General features: G+C 37.4%; 1 protein-coding gene across 2 annotated transcripts in view; it reads right to left on the bottom strand.

Moving 5' to 3' along the window:
- The window catches only part of LOC149226401 (putative choline kinase 2), a 200,608-nt gene that overhangs the window by 110,627 nt on the left and 69,017 nt on the right, over positions 1–20,964 (bottom strand). Inside the window, exon 4 of one of the 2 annotated variants that reach the window (XM_089375286.1) lies at positions 555–672. The exons of the other annotated variant lie outside the window; for it this stretch is intronic. Within the exon in view, the coding sequence (XP_089231412.1) occupies positions 555–672 (118 nt within the window). The remainder of the gene's footprint in view (positions 1–554; positions 673–20,964) is intronic. 2 annotated transcript variants of the gene reach the window in all.

Below are 20,964 nucleotides of genomic sequence, written 5' to 3'. Positions count from 1 at the left end.
CGCCTGTGAGGCAGTTTGGCTTCGTCGTATGCTTGCAGATATGCATGTTTTTCAGACAGGGCCTACTTCTTTGTTTTGTGATAATCAGGGAGTGCTCAAACTTGCCAAGAATCCTGTCTTTCATGAACGAACAAAGCATGTGGAAACTCACTGCCACTACATTCGACAGCTGGTTGAAGACGGCTCAGTTCAGTTGCACTATGTTCCCACCACAGAGCAGCCCGCCGATATTTTTACCAAGCCTCTTGGTCCTGATAAATTTGTAAAATTTCGCGGGTCTATTGGTGTTGTAAATAGATTGAGCATTAAGGGAGGGTATTAGAATATATCTCTATATCTCTATTTAGTAATGCTCAGTCTCTTAGATGTTTCTATTCTTATTCTTTTAGCAGTTTCTTAGATGAAACTGTTTGTTCGATATTCTACATAGAAACCTGATGTTTCTATTCTTGTAAATATCTTTGTATTATCATTGAGCTGTTTGCTCCATGTGAATTTTAATTCATTGAACATTCTTTTAATAAGGAATAGAAAAATGAGAATCAATAGCAAACCTGGATATTTCTTCTGGTCTAATAAATGCGGTGTTTCTGTATGATAGTCTGCCATCATTTCACAAAAATGATTTGCAATGTCAAATGCCACTGGATTGTAACTTGCATATTCATAATCCTGCAGAATCAATCAATCCAGTTCAGTTACAATGTGACATGTTCCCTCATAAAAAATTGGTCCTTCCTCCAGGTGTTTTCTAGAATCTCTAACATATTTAAGAGAAAAGATAAAGAACAAGAAAAAAACCACTTAAAAGAGCTTCAGAAACAGCAAAATCAACCTTAAAAGTTAACAGTGATCTAGAATAAGGTGCCAAAAAGTTAGAAAGCATAATCATAAAAGAGAATAACATGACCCAAATTGACGTAAGTTACAGAATGCTTGCTATATCAGCTCTCATGAGTTTTTCCCTTTTCAATGGGAACCTTTAATTTTGTTTCATCCACATGAAAAAATGTAGTTAAACACAAATGAGATGCCAAAAAGACCGAAACTCTACAGCCCAAGGGAGTCTGTCTCCTAAGAAAGTAGATTTCCAGGAGATAATTGCAAAGAAGAGTTGACTACATAGAGACTTAGCCCAAACCCAAGCAGAGTTGGCAAAGGCGCAAAACCAGAAGATGTGTTTCAGCAATTCAGCATCCAAACACTAGGGACATTATGGATTTTGAATACCCAGGAAACTGAGCCTCCTATCTACAGGCAGACTCCCCATGATTAAATACCATACAAACATTTCTTTCATGACTTGCAATGTAGGTTTCCACAGGCTTCACAGCATCCACAGCCAAGATTTTTTTCATTAGACTTGAGCCTCCATAGCTCGTTAAAGCACATATTGAAGGCCAACCTTGTGCGCGGCCATTCATAGCCATCAATCAAATAGTATTTGGTGAAGGCTTTAGATTTGTTCCACTTCCAATCTCACCACCAGACCCAAGAGTGTTGAAGCCCCGCTTTAAGGGATAGATCATCAAGAATTAATCTCGTCACTTTGTCAAGAATAGTGTTATCAGGGATGGCCGCCAATCCCTAGATTAGTTGTCAAAGAGATGATTGGCTGAGGCAATGCCTTTCCTGTAAAACATGAGGGCCGGAAACCAGCGAATCTCTGTCAAGGTCTTGCCAATCTATTTTGGAATGGAATCCACCAGATATAATGATCATTAAAAGACAACCCAATCTTAGCAACCAGTTTCTCCATGTCAGAAATAGACAATTGCCACCCAGGCATTCCAAATACTTTAGGCCAAAAAGGAACCATTTATCTTCACCATAGCAAGGCTAGTTATAAGTGTTTGAAGTGTAAGACCACATGCTTCCTTATAACCATTAACTCCCTCAAGTTGTTGACTGTTCCCCCTGTTTGACCTAAGAACAGGGATCCAAGGCATCAAAGCATAGATAATTAACAATTGGCATTGAACAAAAGTATTATGACATATCAGTGGTAGCAAAAGGACACATCCTCCCACTATAACCTGTGATGTCACAGTAATGCATCATCAATGAATGACTAGAAGTTGAAGCCCATTTGGATGATAGTAGATTGGAGTAAGCGCAAAATTACATGCACAACTCCACAAATTGACCTTCCTACTATGACATTATGGTCTTGTTACCCACAAAAAGTGGGTAACCCATACGAGAAAAATTTTCTCCCCATTGGACAGCCAGGCAGCCAACAGCCCCATGATGATCCACAAATAGTTTTACATTAGAGCTCTCCACCTATGCTCCAACCAATGCATCTTGAAGGAAGGTGGATCATCTATGGGAAGGTACACTAACAATTTCTGTTATCATGTGCTTTCATTTAATGTTTTGAGGGATACTAATATGGATCATAGGTCAAGCTGGATGATTGACTGCTCTTGACTGTACACTTGCTCCCATGCTTAACCTGGGAGGTTATCCTTTGCCCCTTGTCTTGTGTGACCTCCCCTGAGGTCCTTCCTCTGGGAGGGGCACTAATTGATATAGCGTGCCCAAGGTAATCCATGCTTGCCACCTTCCATGTTTTCCTTATTATCCACATCCATTCTTTGCCATTGGGACTAGCACCCTATATCCTCATCTATGATTCAGGGTTAGGAAATTTTCCCTAAGAGGTAAACGAAAGATAAAAGCATATGAAGACAAATAACAAAAATGAAAAATGCAAAAGATGGATGGGGTAAAATTAGCAAATGGGCCAAAGCCTAGCATGAGTTCCACCCCCCTCATTAGCCATCACCCATTTCCTCCGCATTTCATTGCCCTATCTAAATAAAAGAACTCATGATTGTCCCAATCCCAACGAGCAATAAATTGCTGCATCTTTAGGGGGTACTAGAAAAGCATAAAGCAAGTTGGGTCTCCTAAACTATGTAAGAAAGAAAGATAAATCATTAAAGTAAAAGGCGCAATGGAAGGGTCAAAAAAGCAGTCTGAGAAAAGGGGTAACCCACACCTCCACAATTGCTTCCTCTTCTCAATATAGCACTTGTTGGACCACCTTCAGCTAGTACCATGGCTATGGCCATCTTCCTGGAACACTTTCCCATTATGTCACCTCCTTTATCACATGCATCTATGGATTGATGGGTTTACCTATGAAATGTCCTTCCCCTTAGGGGCAAGAAGCACCTAACATGGCTAACAGCATAACCATCCCTAACACAAGTGTGGTAACTTTCTTACAAATCCTAAGCTAGAAAGACATTTAAAGGCAAGGTTCCTGTGAACTATGTTTGTGCCCCTAACATTGCATGGTCCACTATGATACTTGAATGGATTTTGTCTCTAATGATGTTGATCTTACTTGATCTTGAGATCCCTTGAGGAATGGCTTGACACCTCTCTAGCATAATTCAAAGGATGTCTAGCCTAGTTTTGAGAGCACATGTAACATTGAAGCCACAACATTGCCCTCCTAAGATGAAAATTGGGCTTTAAGAAGCCTCCACATGGTTGTATGTCGTTTTCTCAACCTCTACATTTTGAAACATTGAACCAAGAAGCCAAGGCGTTGGCTTGATTGATGATATACCTAGATGGATCTAGGATGCCCCCAAGATGGCCTTGACCCTGTTTGATGGATGTTGCCATGTTCCATAGAATAGATGATGATGGAGACCACTGAGATGGTTTGGGAGCACTAGCACACCAGGCCTAGATGCCAACACTTGCTCCAGAGGTTCCCACATCATCCATACACGCCCTAGAAGGGTGACGTAAGGCTCCTTCATAATGACGTCATGGAGGAGGAGATGGTACTTGGAGATGTACCTATGAACTTTGATGATGTACCTTGAAGTGAGGAGCACTCTTGGACCCATTTTCTCACTTGCTTGATGGAGATGTCTATTTTTATTTTAGGAGGATGATGTCATGTTGAACAGTATTTGTGCCCACACGTGGCAAAGATTTATGATGTATTTTTATGTTTTATCATTTTGTAAAAATATATTAAGGTCGACTTGTGACTTTTAGGCCTAGTTGAATGAACCAAGTAAACTTTTAGGGTTTTTTTTGTAAATTTGTGAAAAGTGACTTGGTTGCCCTCATATAAATAAAGGGAAGTCAGTTGCACTTTATTATAGTCACATTTTCACTCACTTCTTCTCTCAAAAAGGAGTGCGCACTAGTTCTATTTTTCTTTTCTCTTGGATGCAATGGATATTTAATGGAGCGAATTGTCTTGGGTGGGAGATTTTTGTATGGAGAGAACCTTTTGGGATTGACGAAGTGATTCTTGGTGGACTTGTGTAAGTTTATTGTCATTTTCTTCCATTTTGCATGTTATTTTTATGAAATTAGGGTTTCTATTGTTCCATATTAAAAAGTGCAATATCTTTCTTGAAACCATAATTCTCTATGGTTATGCAAAATTTATCTTTCAAGAATTCATCAAAGAAGTATGGTGCATGCATCCTTTGATCTTAAATCTCCCACATAAAGGAGTCATTAGGGTTACTAAGAGAAGAATTTTGATGTTTCACCCTCTTCATCCAAGGCCTTCTATCATTGACCTTGCCCTAATTGACTCCATTTCCTAATTGAGTAAAGGCACTAGCCTAGTAGTGGCGATCATTTTAAACTTTTATTTATTTTCCTAATTTATTGGCAAGTAGGGTTAGGGTTGTTGCATTTTATGGTAATTGTGAATTTGTATGTCATTGACCTATTGATAGAAATGCATCTAATAAATCAAAATGACAAAATCTATCCTTAATTGCATTTCTTTACCCCAAAAGTAGGGTTGTCGCCTAGACTTTTATTGTCGTTTTATGCAAATAAAACCATTAAAAACCATAAAGTTGCTTATCCCTTCTTACCTCTTAATAGCCTTTTGATCCTTTGCTTGAAGCATAAAAACTATCGCTGAAGCAAGAAAATTGATAGCTTGAAGACTCAATATGTTAAGATACACGAGGTATTTAAAATAATAATTTATTAATATATAAAATTGTACAAGTGATGATTGTTTACAATAAGCACCTGCATTTATATACCTAAGCAGGTGTCCTTTCGTGAATGGGAGTGTCTTTTAGACATGCCTTTTCACTTAACTTAATGACTATTTAACCTAATTAATATTTAATTATTTAATATTTATATTTATTTTATTTAATTACTTGTTATGAATTATATTCATAACATAGCCCTTCCCTTCGGAAGCTTTGTCCTCAAAGCTTTAACACTGTGGATTTTCTTCACTTAGTGTCTATCGCCTCGATGTATATAATCTGGATAATCTGGCCATCCTCTCGTCATGTACCCCATCAGTAATATTCCCTTGGATTTTTATTTTTTTTTAATAATAACTCTAATTTTATTTTATTTTTGAAACTCTAATTTTTTTTATAATTTTTTTTTAAGGATTTGGAATTTGAATATGAAACTCTACGAAAACAAAAATCTCATACAAATCGCTAAAATTAATCTACACCTCATATATTTAGTCCTACGTCACCACCAAAATCGATGTGGACCCCCCTCGAATCGGGAACAATCGCGATTAAAATTTGTGGCACTGGGTTTGACGTTGAAATTATCCTTTGCATTGGGTTTAATATTGGAATTATCGGTCGTTCTCTAGCCACTGCTGCCTTTGGGACATGAGTGATCCATAGGAAAGCGATGCTTCAAGCACGTCTTTAGAGCGCAAGACTTGCACATATGTGAATTCGCAAACGTTACGATTTCTTTGCATCACTTAATAGGGCAAGACTATGGTTTCTTAACCTTATTCTTCGGATTAAAGTTTCCCGACTCAGCGTGCCTTCGGAGAGTGAGGGAAACGTCTTAATTGAGACCTTGCAATACATAAGAAGAACAGGTGGGGCAGATGTGAACCACGCGGTCGCGGATATTCCCATTGGGGCACCTGTGACTGCTATAGGATTGGTGCTCCGTGCAGAAGAATTTGTTGCAACTGTCGCAGAGGAATGGCAGGAAATCCAGCTGATTGCACTGTTCCTCCTACCATTTTTGCAATTGTTGTCTATGTCCTACCAGGTGATTGAATTGAAAACTGTGTCGAAATTAAAACCAAACTAATAAAGGAATTGCAGTAGCTGGGATAGACAGAAGATGTTCGATTTGAAACAGAATAACGTAGCTAATAGATTATAGATTTGTTGAGAAGGACAGTATGCGAAATAACTCGACCTTAGGGAGGATCAATGCTCGCTATGTTATATAATTATATATATATATATATATATATATATATATATATATATATATATATATATTATATATAACTATATCTACATATTATATAAATTTAATTAAATTAAATTAACTAAATGTCATTTTGAACGACTATGCTGACCGTCACGCCGAGTCGAAGAGGTGGTTGGACGGGTTTGATAGCCGGGTTGACCAGCCGTATTTTGGTGCCCGATGTGACTGGAGACACGATGCAACCTTTTAAACGGTGTGTGCTTGTGGAGTTTCTCGTCGATTGTCAGCTGTCGAGATTGTGATCTGCGGAAGTGTGTGGTCGGGGGCATAGCGGAGAAGGCACAGGTGCAACGTCGAAGGTTGAAGTGGAGAGGGCATGGGTTCAATGTCAAGGGTTGACTGCTATTATAATTGCAAATATAGAGCACAGGTGCAGCATCGAGGGTTGAAGCAGAGAGGGCACGGGTGCAGCGTCGAGGGTTGACTGTTATAATTGCCAAAATAATTACTGTTAACTTCATCGTAGACTTTCCATGCATAATTATTGTCAACGAAAAAATATTGTACACCATTTCCGGTGTCACGGTGGTCCTGTCGTTGAGATTGATGTAGTGAAGGTTTTTTACAATTAAAACTGTGTTGCCTGTATCTGCATCACCTTCGTTAATAATCTCCTCCTGTTGTGGTTGTTGTTTGACCGTATGCGGCTTAACGAAATTGCAACAGACATGAAGGTCATTTAAGTCTGTCAAGTCTATGTCTAGTCGACAACCCAGCTCCTGCATATATCTCCCATCGAGTTTGTTGAATGCTTGAAACACCTCCTCGCTCTTGCTATACTGAACCAAAAATTGAAGTACTCCATGATTCTTATTGATGGGCTTCGGTCCTGTTACGACGATCACCTCAACTTTACCCAAAGTCTCAAATATTCGTTGAATTGAACGTGTTGTAACACGCAGCTTCATGTCCGAGACATGAACTTTCAGAACTCTTCCTTTGGGCTTGAACTGGCCAGATTGCTGGGAGCTATCAGTACTCAATAGGTGAAACAGTAAACTCTCCAACTCCTTACTCAGGATTTGTGCCTCTGTAACTAACATTGTCACGATCCTTTCAGGCTGCAAAATGTTTTGGTTTTGATTGCTTTGAATGAAATTATCTGCACCCTTGCGTTCCATTTCAACAAGAGCCTCGCACTTAGTGGGTAACCATATGTATCTCATCACAGGACCATAACTTCGGCAATAATTTAAAAACCCCTCCTTGTAAAAATTTAACTTTTTCAGACCACTTTCACTGTCACAAGAGAACCCTTGCTTGTTCATTATCTTATTTTCACATCCTTTCTGTGATGCCTTCTCATGGGGAATACCAAGTTGAAGTCCCTTTGTAGGCTTGTAATCCTTTTTCTCACTTTCATCATAAGTCATCTTTACATGAACTTCATCATTAACTTCGATTTCCATATCATTTCCAGCTTCCTCATTCACATCAAGATCAGCTTTATTTGAATCCTCATCTTGATCTGTATAAGCTTCCTCGGAATCATCATCTAGATCATTTTCCTTATTATCGATTTCCTTTCGACATTCTTTAACTTCTGCAAATGATTTTTCTAAACGCTGAAATGCTTCTTGAATTTTACTAAATTGTTCAATGCATTCAGGACGTGAACGTAATGGCACATTGTGCGGTGAACAACATTCAAAGACCCGCATGATTATATCGTGTGCCATGGCTCTGATACCACTGAAGCATAAAAACTATGGCTGAAGCAAGAAAATTGATAGCTCAAAGACTTAATATGTTAAAATACACAAGGTATTTAAAATAATAATTTATTAATATATAAAATTGTACAAGTGATGATTGTTTACAATGAGGACCCGCATTTATATACCTAAGCAGGTGTCCTTTCGTGAATGGGCATGTCTTTTAGACATGCCTTTTCACTTAACTTAATGACTATTTAACCTAATTAATATTTAATTATTTAATATTTATATTTATTTTATTTAATTACTTGTTATAAATTATATTCATAACATTGTTGAATCCATCACTTAAAGGTTATTTCTTGGTTGTTATATGTTATTGCAAGATGTAAATCTGCACATAATAAAACCCTAGTTTATAACAGCATTCTTCTAGTCCATTGGGGTTAGTGAAAAGTGTGCTCAATTACTTGTAATTCTTATCACAACCATCAAGACCCTGCTAGTACTCTCTTCCATAACCATTAGACATTTGACACCCTTGAGCCATTATTTATTGAAGATCTTTTTGCGTGGCATTAGTCAAAAGTCCCTCAAAGATTCAATTGCCTTAGGTGAACACCCTTTGAGCCTTGTTAGGGAATCCCCCCTTGTAGGTTATCATCTACCAATAAATCGCAGGAGAGAGACCATTGAGATGATAGTCGTAGCTAATCTCATTGTTGCCATAAGACCTAGGTTGCCATGTGAGGCTTTGCACTAGGCTTGCTAGATTTTGTTGTAGCTTTTTGTCACCATCATCAAGGAGGAGTTGAGTCCTTCTCCTCATGATTTGAAGTCTATGGTTCAATTTATTTGAATAGGTTCGTCTGAAAGCCAAGGACAAATTTGCTCATCCAGTGACTCCATTGGGAGAACGAAGCCCTAGTCCTTCGTTGATCTTCAAATATCTCATGCATGTAGGGTGAAGAAAGCATCTATAAGGCATTTAAATTCAACTTGGTGACTCCAAAGTACACAATTGCATGTTATGCAAAGTTCAAGAAAATGGTTCCTTAGGATTTGCATGAAATTTACCCTGCTTTAAATGTTAAAGATATTCCTAGATATCCTAATCATCATGGTATGTTATAAACCTTGTGCCTTAAAAAAGATTAGAAACCAATACTTACAGTACTTTCCAAGGTAGGAACCTCCTTTTACAATATATATGATGTACAAGACAAGATTTGATCCTAAGATTAAGTCTCCTTAGTATACATATAGCAAAGAAAGGGGACACTTATAATAAAATGGGACCTTGAGAGGTTCTAGCCTACATAACAATATAACAATAGAAATGTAATCACTCAATATCTAAGGCTTAATAAGGGGTCTTAGGATTCCATGGGGCTTATATAGGGCTTAGCATATCCCTCCCCTTCAAAGAAGTGTTGTCCTCAACACTTGACCATCTGTGGGTGTTTCTTCGGGAACAACTCATCTTTCCATGTTGCTTCTTCCATGGGTTGGTTCTTCCATTTGATGAGGTATTTAGTAATTGCTCAATTTATAAGCTACTTAGTCCTTGTTTCCATGATTGTTTCTAGTTCTAGAATTATTTTCCCTTCTTCATTAATATCTAGTAGAATAGTTTGGACTGGGATTTTGTCACCAATTACCTTCTTTAAGCAAGAAACATGGAAGACTGGATGTACACATGAATATGGAGGCAACTCCAATTTGTGAGCCATACTCCCAATACTTTGCAACACCTTACAGGGGCCATAATACCTTGGTGCTAATTTATTGTCCTTTTGTTGCTTTAGGGGCAACTGTTTATATGGTTTTAGTCTCACAAACACCCAATCCCCCACTTCAAATTCCTTTTCATTGCAATGTTGATATGCTTGTCGTTTCACCCTATTTTGTGCCATAAACAAGTTTCCCTTGAATAGTTTGAGAACTTCTTGTTGGTGTTGTATGTCATCCTCTACTGCTTGAGTCATTATTGTCCCTTTTAAGGGTGATGTGATGGATGGAGAATGATAACATACGGTACCATAAATGTTGACATTTTTTATAAAGTATGTAATGATGTGTTGTACCACCATTCTACCAACGGAAACCATCTAACCTATTATGTCTTCTTATCAAATGCAAAGCAACATAGATATCCTTTTAAACATTTATTCACAATCTCAATTTGCCCATCAAATTGAGGATCGTAAGATGAGTTGTGAGCCAATTGATTACCCAAACAAGAAAATAATTTAGTCTAAAAATTTCCAATGAAAATTGGATCTATGTCACTTACAACAATCTTTGGTATTCCATGTAGCCTTTGGATTGTTTCCACAAATGCTTTTGCCACTGTACTTGCTTTAAAAGGATGAGAAAGAGAGCAAAAACAAGCATACTTTGACATTTGATCTACCATTACCATAATGAAACTCTTTCCTTCAAATTTGGATAAACCTATAATATAATCCATTAGGAATTCTTCCCAACACTAGCTTGGCACGGTTAATGGCTATAGGAGCCCTAGGATCTTGACTGTCTCTCCCTTATTTTGTTGGCATACCACACATTTCAACACAAACTTTTGCACATCTACTTTAAGACCTTCCCAAAAAAACTTTCTTGATCCTATCATATGTCTTCAAGGACCCTAAATGTCCTCCTGCAGAAGAAGTGTGTAATTCCAAAAGTAACTTATGTTTGAGTTGAGAATTCTTACATAAGTATAAGTGATATGATATCACAACAAATCACTTTTCCACAAATTTTTCTATTGCATCGGGGTCATATAGTTTTTGAATGATATTGCATGCCTTCTCAACTTGCTTCCATTCTATCCTTGCTTCTTGCACCTAGTTAGATTGTGGAATGGAAATAGTGCATGGTAAAACCTTTGTGTCTTCCTCTTTCCTTGAGAGTGCAACTTCCATAACATTTTGTTTTCCCTCTTTGTAGACAATTTCAAAGTCATAACCCAACATCTTTGTGACCCATTTTTGTTGCTCTTCTAAAGATAGTCTTTGCTCCAAGAAGTACTTCAAACTATCATGATCGATGTTTAAATTGAAGTGTATTCCTATTAGGTATGAACGTCATTTCTAAACTACATGTAGTATGGTCAACATTTCTTTTCCATAGATGGGTCTGAATAAGTTCTTTCCTTTAAGTTCACTACTTTCAAAGGTTAGGGCCTCGCATTGAATCAAAGCTACACCAATGCCATGGCCTAAGGCATCACACTCCAAAATGAAGGTCTTTGTGAAGTCAGGTGTCGCCAAGACAAGAGTTGTACACAATGAACATAGCCTCTTTAAGTTCTTCAAAAGTTTTGGTTAATTCTTTATTCAAAAAAATGCTTCCTTCAATAATTTTGTTAGAGATGTTGCTATTTGACCATAATTCTTGACAAATTTGCAGTAATATCCAGTCAATCCTAAGAGACCTTTAAGTTTCTTCAAGGTATTGGGGATTGCCCATTCCCTCATACATTTGATTTTGTTAGGATCCACCTTGACAACCTCAAGTCAATGGACAAACCCACAACCAAGCATGAGGTCCTCTTCACGGTTCTTAAAGAGATTGCCCTTCATTCCTACCCCCATTTGATCCGTCAGTATGTCCATAAACCAACCCCATTAACCATTGGTTCGATGATGAATGCAAATCCTTCCACAAGTGACTCCACTTTACTCTCGTGGATGACACCCCATCCTCTCCTTGCCTCTGCACCGCCTACTGTCAACTTCTTCACCATAAAAAGCCAACATTTATTTTCCAACAAAGACGTGAACTTTGCACAACCCTCCACCACTCTCCAAAAGAATTATGGCATGCCCTCTTTCCTAGACACCATAATACCCCATCTAACCTTGACCCTATGGTTATGTTCTCCCATACCACCTCCCTTTATGGCATCTCTAGACAAACCCCAACACATATTCCCTCCCCTTCCACATGTTATTTTTTCTCTGAGTGGGATATCAAGAGAGCAATCAAAGCTATGAGCACCAAATGAGCAATGGATAAGGAATGTTTTCATGTAGAATTCTTGATGTATGGCATCCAGTCTCTTGAGACTTATATTGCCAATCTATTCAACCATGTACTCTGTTTCGACTTTCCCCTTACATGGGCAAGATACATTATCCATCTGATCGACAAATCAGGCAGCAATTGTGAGTCGAACAACTATAGGATTATCATGGTTGGGCCACACCTTTGTTGAAAAGTGGTTGTCATTGATGTCAACCCAAGCAGCAGTTAGAAGCAGCGCCACTCATTCAATCCTAAAGGAAAAAAATCCTAAGGGTTGAGTCATGCTTATGCATCCCTCTATTTAGCATCCAAGTCTCTTGGGCTCATGGCCATCATCATTAGATAGTCTTCGTCATGTCGGTTCCAACAATGTATGGCTCGTCATGAGAGTCCTCAAGGTTTGAGAGATATGCCCATTCAAAGTTGGTGCCCCCCCCTCTTATGGTCAAAATCCCCGAAAGGAGATGATGTGGCAGCGTATCATTGACTAGAAGAGTACATCAAATTATAAATTCCAAGAGGGATTTTAATTAAGAAAAAAAATCAAATACCTTGTCGCTAAAGTATTTTATTGGGGGATTATTCAACTTTAAGGGTTCTGTCACATTTTATTTTTGGTACCAAAATTTTGGCTCCAAAATCAAATTTTAAATTCAAATTTTTAAATCAATTTTCCCTCCTAAAAGGCAAGTCAACCTCTCCTAAAAATGCCTCCACAAATATGTATATATACAAAGGCACTTTATGTTGAAAAATGTATCTACTTTGGATTGCAGGTTTCTGTGGAGTGGTTTTTGAGAGATTGGATTCGGATAATCCACAGTGTTCATCTTTTTCTTGTCGACGTTTCGAGTCTAGAGCAAGACTCATCATCAGGACTTGATATACAGAGAAGAGGAAAATGAGTTTGTGATAATTCATAATTGTACTTGTCAAAAGAGAAATATTCTGTCACATTTTATTTTTGGTACCAAAATTTTGGCTCCAAAATCAAATTTTAAATTCAAATTTTTAAATCAATTTTCCCTCCTAAAAGGCAAGTCAACCTCTCCTAAAAATGCCTCCACAAATATGTATATATACAAAGGCACTTTATGTTGAAAAATGTATCTACTATCGGTCTTCATAATTGTACTTGTCAAAAGAGAAATATTATTAAAGAAAAATAACTTATTAAAGGATGGGTTTCATGCTTGGGTCAATGCTTTCTAGGTCAAAGCCTCCATTCAAGGCTTCTAGGTTTTGTCTTGAGTCATTAGAGTCATTGTCATTTTTATTAGACCCTCCTTGGGCTTTTGTATCATGTAAAAAGAATTATTTTTGAGTCAAAAAGGTTATTTGTCACCTCCACACCAAGTCGGCCCTATCCCCATGAAGTCAGCCTACATTAGGGCAATTCGACCCAGCAAAAAGGCTATATATAGAGAGGCAATTCAACCTATTTGGAGAATTCACTCAACAAGTTCGATCTTCAAGGAAGAGAGGCAGAAAAGAGAGCAAAGTAGTTGAAGAAGGACGAAATTTGTTGGGAATACCTAATTCGAGTTTTTGGGCTATCTATCTCCCACACGTGCGAAGTTTCTGCGCAGTTGTTGGGGCCGAAGCTCTGTGTCTACTACAGGTTTGAAATTATGTTGTTGGGGGTCGAAGTTCTGTGGCTAAGGAGCTGAAATTCTGGATTGAAGCTGTTGTTGGGGTGTTGTTACTTGGATACTTTCTCAGGGATAATCTATTAAAGGGAAGGGCAAATTTTGTGGTTGGAGGATGACTTTGTCTAAGTCTAAGAGGTCTTGAAGAGTCTCATATTGATTTGAATTTACTAGTGGAAGAGTTGGACTGGGTTTTCCCCTTGAAGGGGTTTTGCCCTGGCTGAGCGCCTACATCTTGTGTCTCTTGTTCTTGTGGTCTTCATATACATATAATTTGGTAATTGCTTGATGAAAGATAAACTAATAAAGAAGTAAAAGAAGCCAACATAATTCACAAGTAATTATCAAGAAAGAGGAATCAAACCCTAATTCCTATAAGCATTGATTTCTCAACATGGTATCAAAGCTAAGGTCGAAGAAGGTTGAAGATCACTTTGTTGGCTTGGAAGAAAAGGTTACTCCCTCTATGGCAAGTTACTTGAAGATGGGATTCAATATCATAAGAATTGCCAGAAGTTGGATTGGAAGAATCATCTACAATCTATCTAGGAAAGTCAAGAGTGAAGGATTCTTGGTTGCACTTACAGGTACTCTTGATGATGACAATGCATGGATCATTGATAGTGGAGCCTCAAGACATATGACGGGAGAAAGTGGACAACTTCATACTCTATCAAAGGAACCATCATCACATGCAGTGGAGCTAGGAGACAACAACAACTATGCAGTCAAGGGCCTTGGATCTACATCACTGAAGCTGGAAAGTGGAGCAAAGCTACACCTTAACAACATACTCTATGTCCCAGGTTTGAAAAAGAATTTACTTTCCATTTCTTGTTTAGAAGATAAAAGAGATAGGGTTGCCTTTGTAGATGGTAAAGTTTTAGTTTGGGGAAAGGATTCAAGTATTGAAAGGCAAAAGTTATTGGAGTTCGTGAAGGAAGGCTATATAGAGTTATAACACCATCTCCTCAAGCCCTAGTTCACATGGAGATCAATCTTATCGAACTATGGCATAGAAGATATGGGCATATTCATTAAAAGATAATACCCTCACTTAGTCAAATGGTAAAGGGCATCCCCAACATCAAGGAAGATCATGAAGGAGTATGTAAGGGATGTGCTTTGGGAAAGAATACAAGGAAACCTTTTACAAGTAGTGATACAAGGTCTAAGGAGATATTAGACCTCATTCATTTCGATGTGTGTGGGCCAATGTCTAACAAATCTCTTGGAGGCTATCTTTATTATGTGACCTTCATTGATGATCATTCTAAAAAGCCATGGCTCCATCTTCTCAAGACCAAGGAGAAAGTATTTGAAAAATAAAGGAATTTAATCAACTAATAAAACACTAATAAAATAAACAACAGAAATATACACAAACTAGACATGGCAGAAAAGGCCTGAGAGCCTCACAGCATTTTTTACATTCTCATTATTAGAATAATGTTTATGATACATATAGATACATGAGAATTTGTCTCAAGATAGTGAGTCTATCTTGGACACTATGGTTGAGAAAATATCTCAACCAAACACTAATCTAGGAGCCTAACTAGTCGGAGAGAATCTCTCAACCAACTAGGCCTAAACTGACTCCTAACCATGAGGAACAAACTCAATCTAGAAAGGTAGGATTAAATCCAACTTTCTTGATTTTTTGTTTTAAACACCTGAGAGTGAGACTAAGATTCCCCCCCTCAATGATAAATCTAAAATAAGAACCAAGAACCATCTTCGAAATTCTCATGCTGAAACTGTTGATCCTCAAAAACACTACTTGAAAAACCGCCAAAGCTGGATTTGAAAAAATTCCAATCTAAAGAGCACGTGAATCAACTGCAAGTCTGATTCATCTCTGAATTTTGCTTGATGACTCCATCAAGTACCAAGCTGCAAAAGGATCCATCTGTCCTTTGCTTTCAATCAACATCCTTTGTCTGCTGACAAAATGTTGATGACGCCAACTGGCGAATTTGCTTTGTCCACTGAAAAAATATTGAGAACACCCATTGGCAAATTTGCTAATGTTAAAACTGCTCACTACTGGTTTTGTTGTTGAATGCCCACTGGCGAATTTGTTGATGTGAAACTGCCCACTGGCTACTTGATGTTGATGATGGCAAAAATTGTTGATCGCCCACTAGCGAATTTGTTGATGATGCCCACTGGATGCTTTGTCGATGCCCACTGGCTAATTTGATGAAGACTTCCCACTGGCTGCTTTTTCTAATGTTGTCGAGACTTTCAATCTGACAACCACCTTCAATTCCATTATCATTTCCCCCCTTTGTCAGCTGAAAGGAGAGACAATCATTTGCACTTGATTTCTGAACTCCCCCCCTTCAGGTGTAGGAGAGTTTCACCATCTTCATTTTACTGTAGAATTGGTCTTCATGTGAGACTGAATCCTTCGGTAACACATAGACAACTGTTTGACTATAGATGACCAATTCCAAGGATCAATCCATTCGTAATTGAACTTCACTCTGGGTGGTTGATTTCGCTTGCAGCATCTTTCAATTGAACGATTTTTCTTGCCACAATAGTGACAAGGATGAAGGTCAAAGAATTTACTCTCCATATGTCCATTTCGTTTACAATGGTTACACTTAACCATATTCTGATCACTGTCGAGAAAACCAACACTTACAAACTGAACTGGTTTTGAGAAATCTGGAACAAACAAAGTGTTTTCTTTGTTGTATCCTAGGCCATGTCGATCTTTGTTGAAGGTGATTTCTTCCCGAGGTCTGATCACCTTCTTCGAAAGACTATCCTGATGTTGTTATTCATACTTGTTGTTGCTACTAACATCTTGTCCTCAATTTATGAAACCTTTTGTGTCACACTGGGCATCAAGCATTAACAGTTCATCTGTTTGACATGTTGCATCAAACTAATCAATTTTATCTTTGGTACTACTTGTTGCATCATTAAGTAGTACAACTAGTTGGTTGAGATCACTTGTGTCACAACTTATATCAACTTGCTTGATTAGATCATTTGTGTTGCAACCTTCATTAATATGCTGAATAAGATCACTTGTATCACAACTTTCATTTGTTGTTGTGATGAGGTCTTCTGTGTCACAACTTGCATCTATCTTCTCTACACATTGTGCATCAAGTAAATCTTGCTTTTCACTTAACTTAATTTGAAGTGCATGAATGAGTTTTTCTTTCACTTCAAGCTCAATTTGAAAGTCTTTCGCTGCTTCTAATGTACTGGTCATTTGATTGATTAAGGTTTTACTTTGCTTCAACTTCCATTCTAGTAATTCAATTGTGTTCTGTAACTCATGATTGCAATCTTGCAAATCTTTAATCTCCAGTTTTGCACTTTGAAGACATTTTCCTCCTTTACCCATTATGACTTTTGACACGCTCGCTTGTACTGGCTCGCTTGCTTGCTTGATTTTTCTTGATGCTTGCTTGTAACACTTGCGGGATTTGAAGATCTCGCTCACTTGAATTCTTGAACTTGTGTGTCTGATTTAGTTTATCAATGGAATGGTTGAACTCACGCTCACTTGAACTTTGTGAATGCTTCAATGAGCTTGACGTTTGCTTGAAATTTCTGTTAACAATTGAAATGCACGCTTGGTTGAATTTTGTACTAGGATGAGGGTGTCGGATACCACTGAAAATGCACCCAATGTTTACAATGACAAGTTAAAATGATATTGACTCAATTGAAGATAATTGACTCAGTTGAGGAGAATTGAGTCACTTTACCTCCTATAAATTCACAATTTCGGTGTCAGTTTCGACCGAGAATGCACCCTTACAATTCAACTCAATTTTATTTGAATTTGTTTACAAGTTAACTTACAAATTATGATTTTGCAAGTTACACAATGACTAATTGTCATTGAATGTTGATGTAGTCTTTTGAAATGCATGAGTTTGTAGTTGCATTAACTTGATTGCTTTGCATGAATTTGCTTGTTGATGTAGAATGTTGATGTTGCCAACTTTGATTATGTGTTGTAGTTGCGCAAATGCATGTGATTGTTTGTGCTTGATTGAATGCTCGTTGTAGCTTCTTAATTTCAGGTGCTTTGATTAATGTGCTTGTTTCATTCACTTGCTTTAGACTTCTTGTGTGTTAGATAAGATAATTGTAGTGTCAAAACTAGACACAAAACATGCACAATCAATCACTACACAAGGTGTACCTAAGATCCCCTTATTCAATTTCGGGCGGATCTAGGACACTTCAACACCACAAAAAAAATGTCTTTATTAAGTATTTGAGTACATCATCTTTCACCTTGACAACATCGTCATGGAATATTCTCAAAGTTCCAGGACTTCTTGAAAGAAAAATTTCTTCAAAACTGACTCAACCTCCTAGAAGTAAAAGTATTACTTCAAAATACAATAATTAGCTTCCCTCTTTTTTTAAATTCACTTATCACTCCAAAATTGCAAAAACACTTATCGCTCCAAAATTACAAAAAAAAAAATCACCTTATCACTCCACACAATCACTTCAAAAAAAACCTTTTCTAATCCACCTTATTCCTCCAGAGCTTTATTTTATGATCCCTTTTAAAAATGCTTTTACATTCATCCCATTAAATTATGAACCTTACGAAGACACTCCAAAGTGATGTAATGTTTCCTTTTAAAGTGATTTATGAAGACACTACAAAAATGATTTAATGTTTATGCATGGAAAAGTATATGCACCATGCACCAAAAGCTTTATCCATGTTATTCATTGGAGATAAAAAGTGAGAGGGCTCATAAATATCCTTAAGGAGACTACAAGTAATCAACGACTTTGTTGAGCTTTGAACTCCACGCTCACCGTAAACTCCATGCTAACCGCTACAGGATTCAATGCAACACTTAAAATTGGTTTCTCTTGAAACCATAGAATAAAAGCGACTTACCAGGGCAACTCAGATAGAAGGATCTCCCTTCCCAGCTCCAAGCATGCCAGATTTATGATCCAGGAGGAGAATGTTGCATTGATTGATGCTTCACTGTGCAAAAACAATTGTTGTAGCAAGAAATGTTCTGGTAATCCAAGGAGCAGGAAGGATCATACAACAGGTAATTCTGTCTAATACAAGATTGATAGGGTAGGTGGCAGGTGGGCAACAAAAGATATCATTGCCCATGATGAACCCAATGGAAATGGGAGATATCGTACCCAAATTTCCATCTTCTAAATCAATAAACTTGAATTTTGCGTCAATTGTTGGGATTTTAGTGCTTGCTCAATTAGCGAATTCATCAAACTATCGTTTGAATGACAGTGTCGCAGTACTGTTGTGGAGTGTATTTCTGGGCTATATCTTCTTATCATTTTCGCACTGGTGCTTTTCGTTGGCTTTATGTCTAGACTTACCCTCAACCTAATGTCGTTGGGACTAGTCAACTCGGAAGTTTTGATTAATTTTTTATTAAGCCTAAAGATAAAAATAAACACGCTGAAAAGATATTACCTATGGTGAAGAAACAACATTTGTTACTTTGCACCTTGGCTCTTCCAATTTTTCTTGGGGGGGCGTTTTGATCTCTGTTACTTTGATGTTTGAAGAGATCCTTCCTTAAGCAATTTGTTCTCGCTATGGCTTGGCGGTTGGAGCAGCACTGGCACCAATTGTTCATGTGTTGTTATTGGTATTTCTTTTCGGTTGCATATCCCATCAGTAAGCTTTGCAGTTTAAAATCAAAACAATCTACTACGAAGCAATTACACACCAACAGTTCCTCCAGAAACACCATTCTGCAAACACTCCATTATCCAGGTCTTCATGCAATGTTCCAAGCTCAGGCAATGCTTCATGCTCTTTGAATCAATCTCCTTTTGTTTTTCAATGCCCAACATAAACGGCTCTTGCAATGATTTTTTATTCTTACAGGGATTGTAGCTACTAGTGATCTTTTCTCTACACTCAACAAAAATCCTGAACCCCAAATTTTCTAGATAAAGTTTCGCTTTTGCTTTAACCATAGCCATGCAGTCTAGTGTCCCTCTTTGTTAATTCCATAAATTAGATGATCTGAAGACTATGCAATTGAACCGAAAAATGCTAACTTTTTCTTGACTTAGATCGGTCTCCCTCTCTTACTTAATCTAAAAGAGAAAACCTTGCTTCGATACCACATGAAGGAATTTAATCAACTAATAAAACACTAATAAAATAAACAACAGAAATATACACAAACCAGACATGGCGGAAAAGGCCTGAGAGCCTCACAGCATTCTTTACATTCTCGTTATTAAAATAATGTTTATGATACATATAAATACATGAGGAGAATTTGTCTCAAGATAGTGAGTCTATCTTGGACACTATGGTTGAGAAAATATCTCAACCAAACACTAATCTAGGAGCCTAACTAGTTGGAGAGAATCTCTCAACCAACTAGGCCTAAACTGACTCCTAACCATGAGGAACAAACTCAATCTAGAAAGGGAGGATTAAATCCGACTTTCTTGATTTTAATTAATTTAATTATTTTGGACTTATAATTGTTTTAAACACATGAGAGTGAGGCTAAGAAAAAGTTCAAGGAATTTAGATCCGAAGTGGAACCTTAAACGAAAGAAAAATAAAGATGTTAAAGGAGGGGAATACACCTCAAAAGAATCAATTGCATATTGTAAAGAAGCGACTATTAAGAGGGAGCTCATTTCCCTACAACCCTAAGCATAATGGAGTTGCAAAAAGGAAAAATAAAACAATTGTAGAATGTATACGAACTATATATACAGCAGTATATATACAAAATAGAAGTCCTCATAGAATGCTTAATAATATGACATCGAAAGAAGCCATGTGTAGAACATATCTGAATCTTTGGGTGTCATGCATGCATCCATGTTCCAAAAGACAAGCAAAAGAAATTGGATTCTACAACCATAAAAGGAATTTTAGTTGGTTACAGTCTTTCTTCAAAGGCATATAGAATCTACATCGAGGAAGGAAGACAAATTGAAGTTAGCAAGGATGTTATATTTGATGAAAATCATGCCTACAAAAGATCCAAGGAAGACAAATTGAAGTTAGCAGGGATGTTATATTTGATGAAAATCATGCCTACAAAAGATCCAAGGATATACGAATTGAATTCGATGATGAAGATGTACCACTATATGAAGAAGAATGCATCATGACAAGACAGCTAAAAAGTAAAAACCAAGAAGAAGAAGAAGAAGAAGAAGGACCAAGTGAGCCTATTCAACTTGTGATCTTTCCTGAAACAAAGAAGAAGTCAAATTAGTTAAAAGCTACACTTGAAGATGTTGAAGGACATGGAGCTACTAAAGGAACTTTTAGAGAAAGCAAAAGACCAAAGAGATATTCA

This window comes from Pinus tabuliformis, chromosome J (genome assembly GCF_031772625.1).
Source record: "Pinus tabuliformis cultivar Carrire ecotype Pingquan chromosome J, CPIR1, whole genome shotgun sequence".
Lineage (NCBI taxonomy): Eukaryota > Viridiplantae > Streptophyta > Pinopsida > Pinales > Pinaceae > Pinus > Pinus tabuliformis.
Note: the sequence above shows the minus strand (reverse complement) of the source record. Positions and strands in the feature narration are given on the sequence as shown.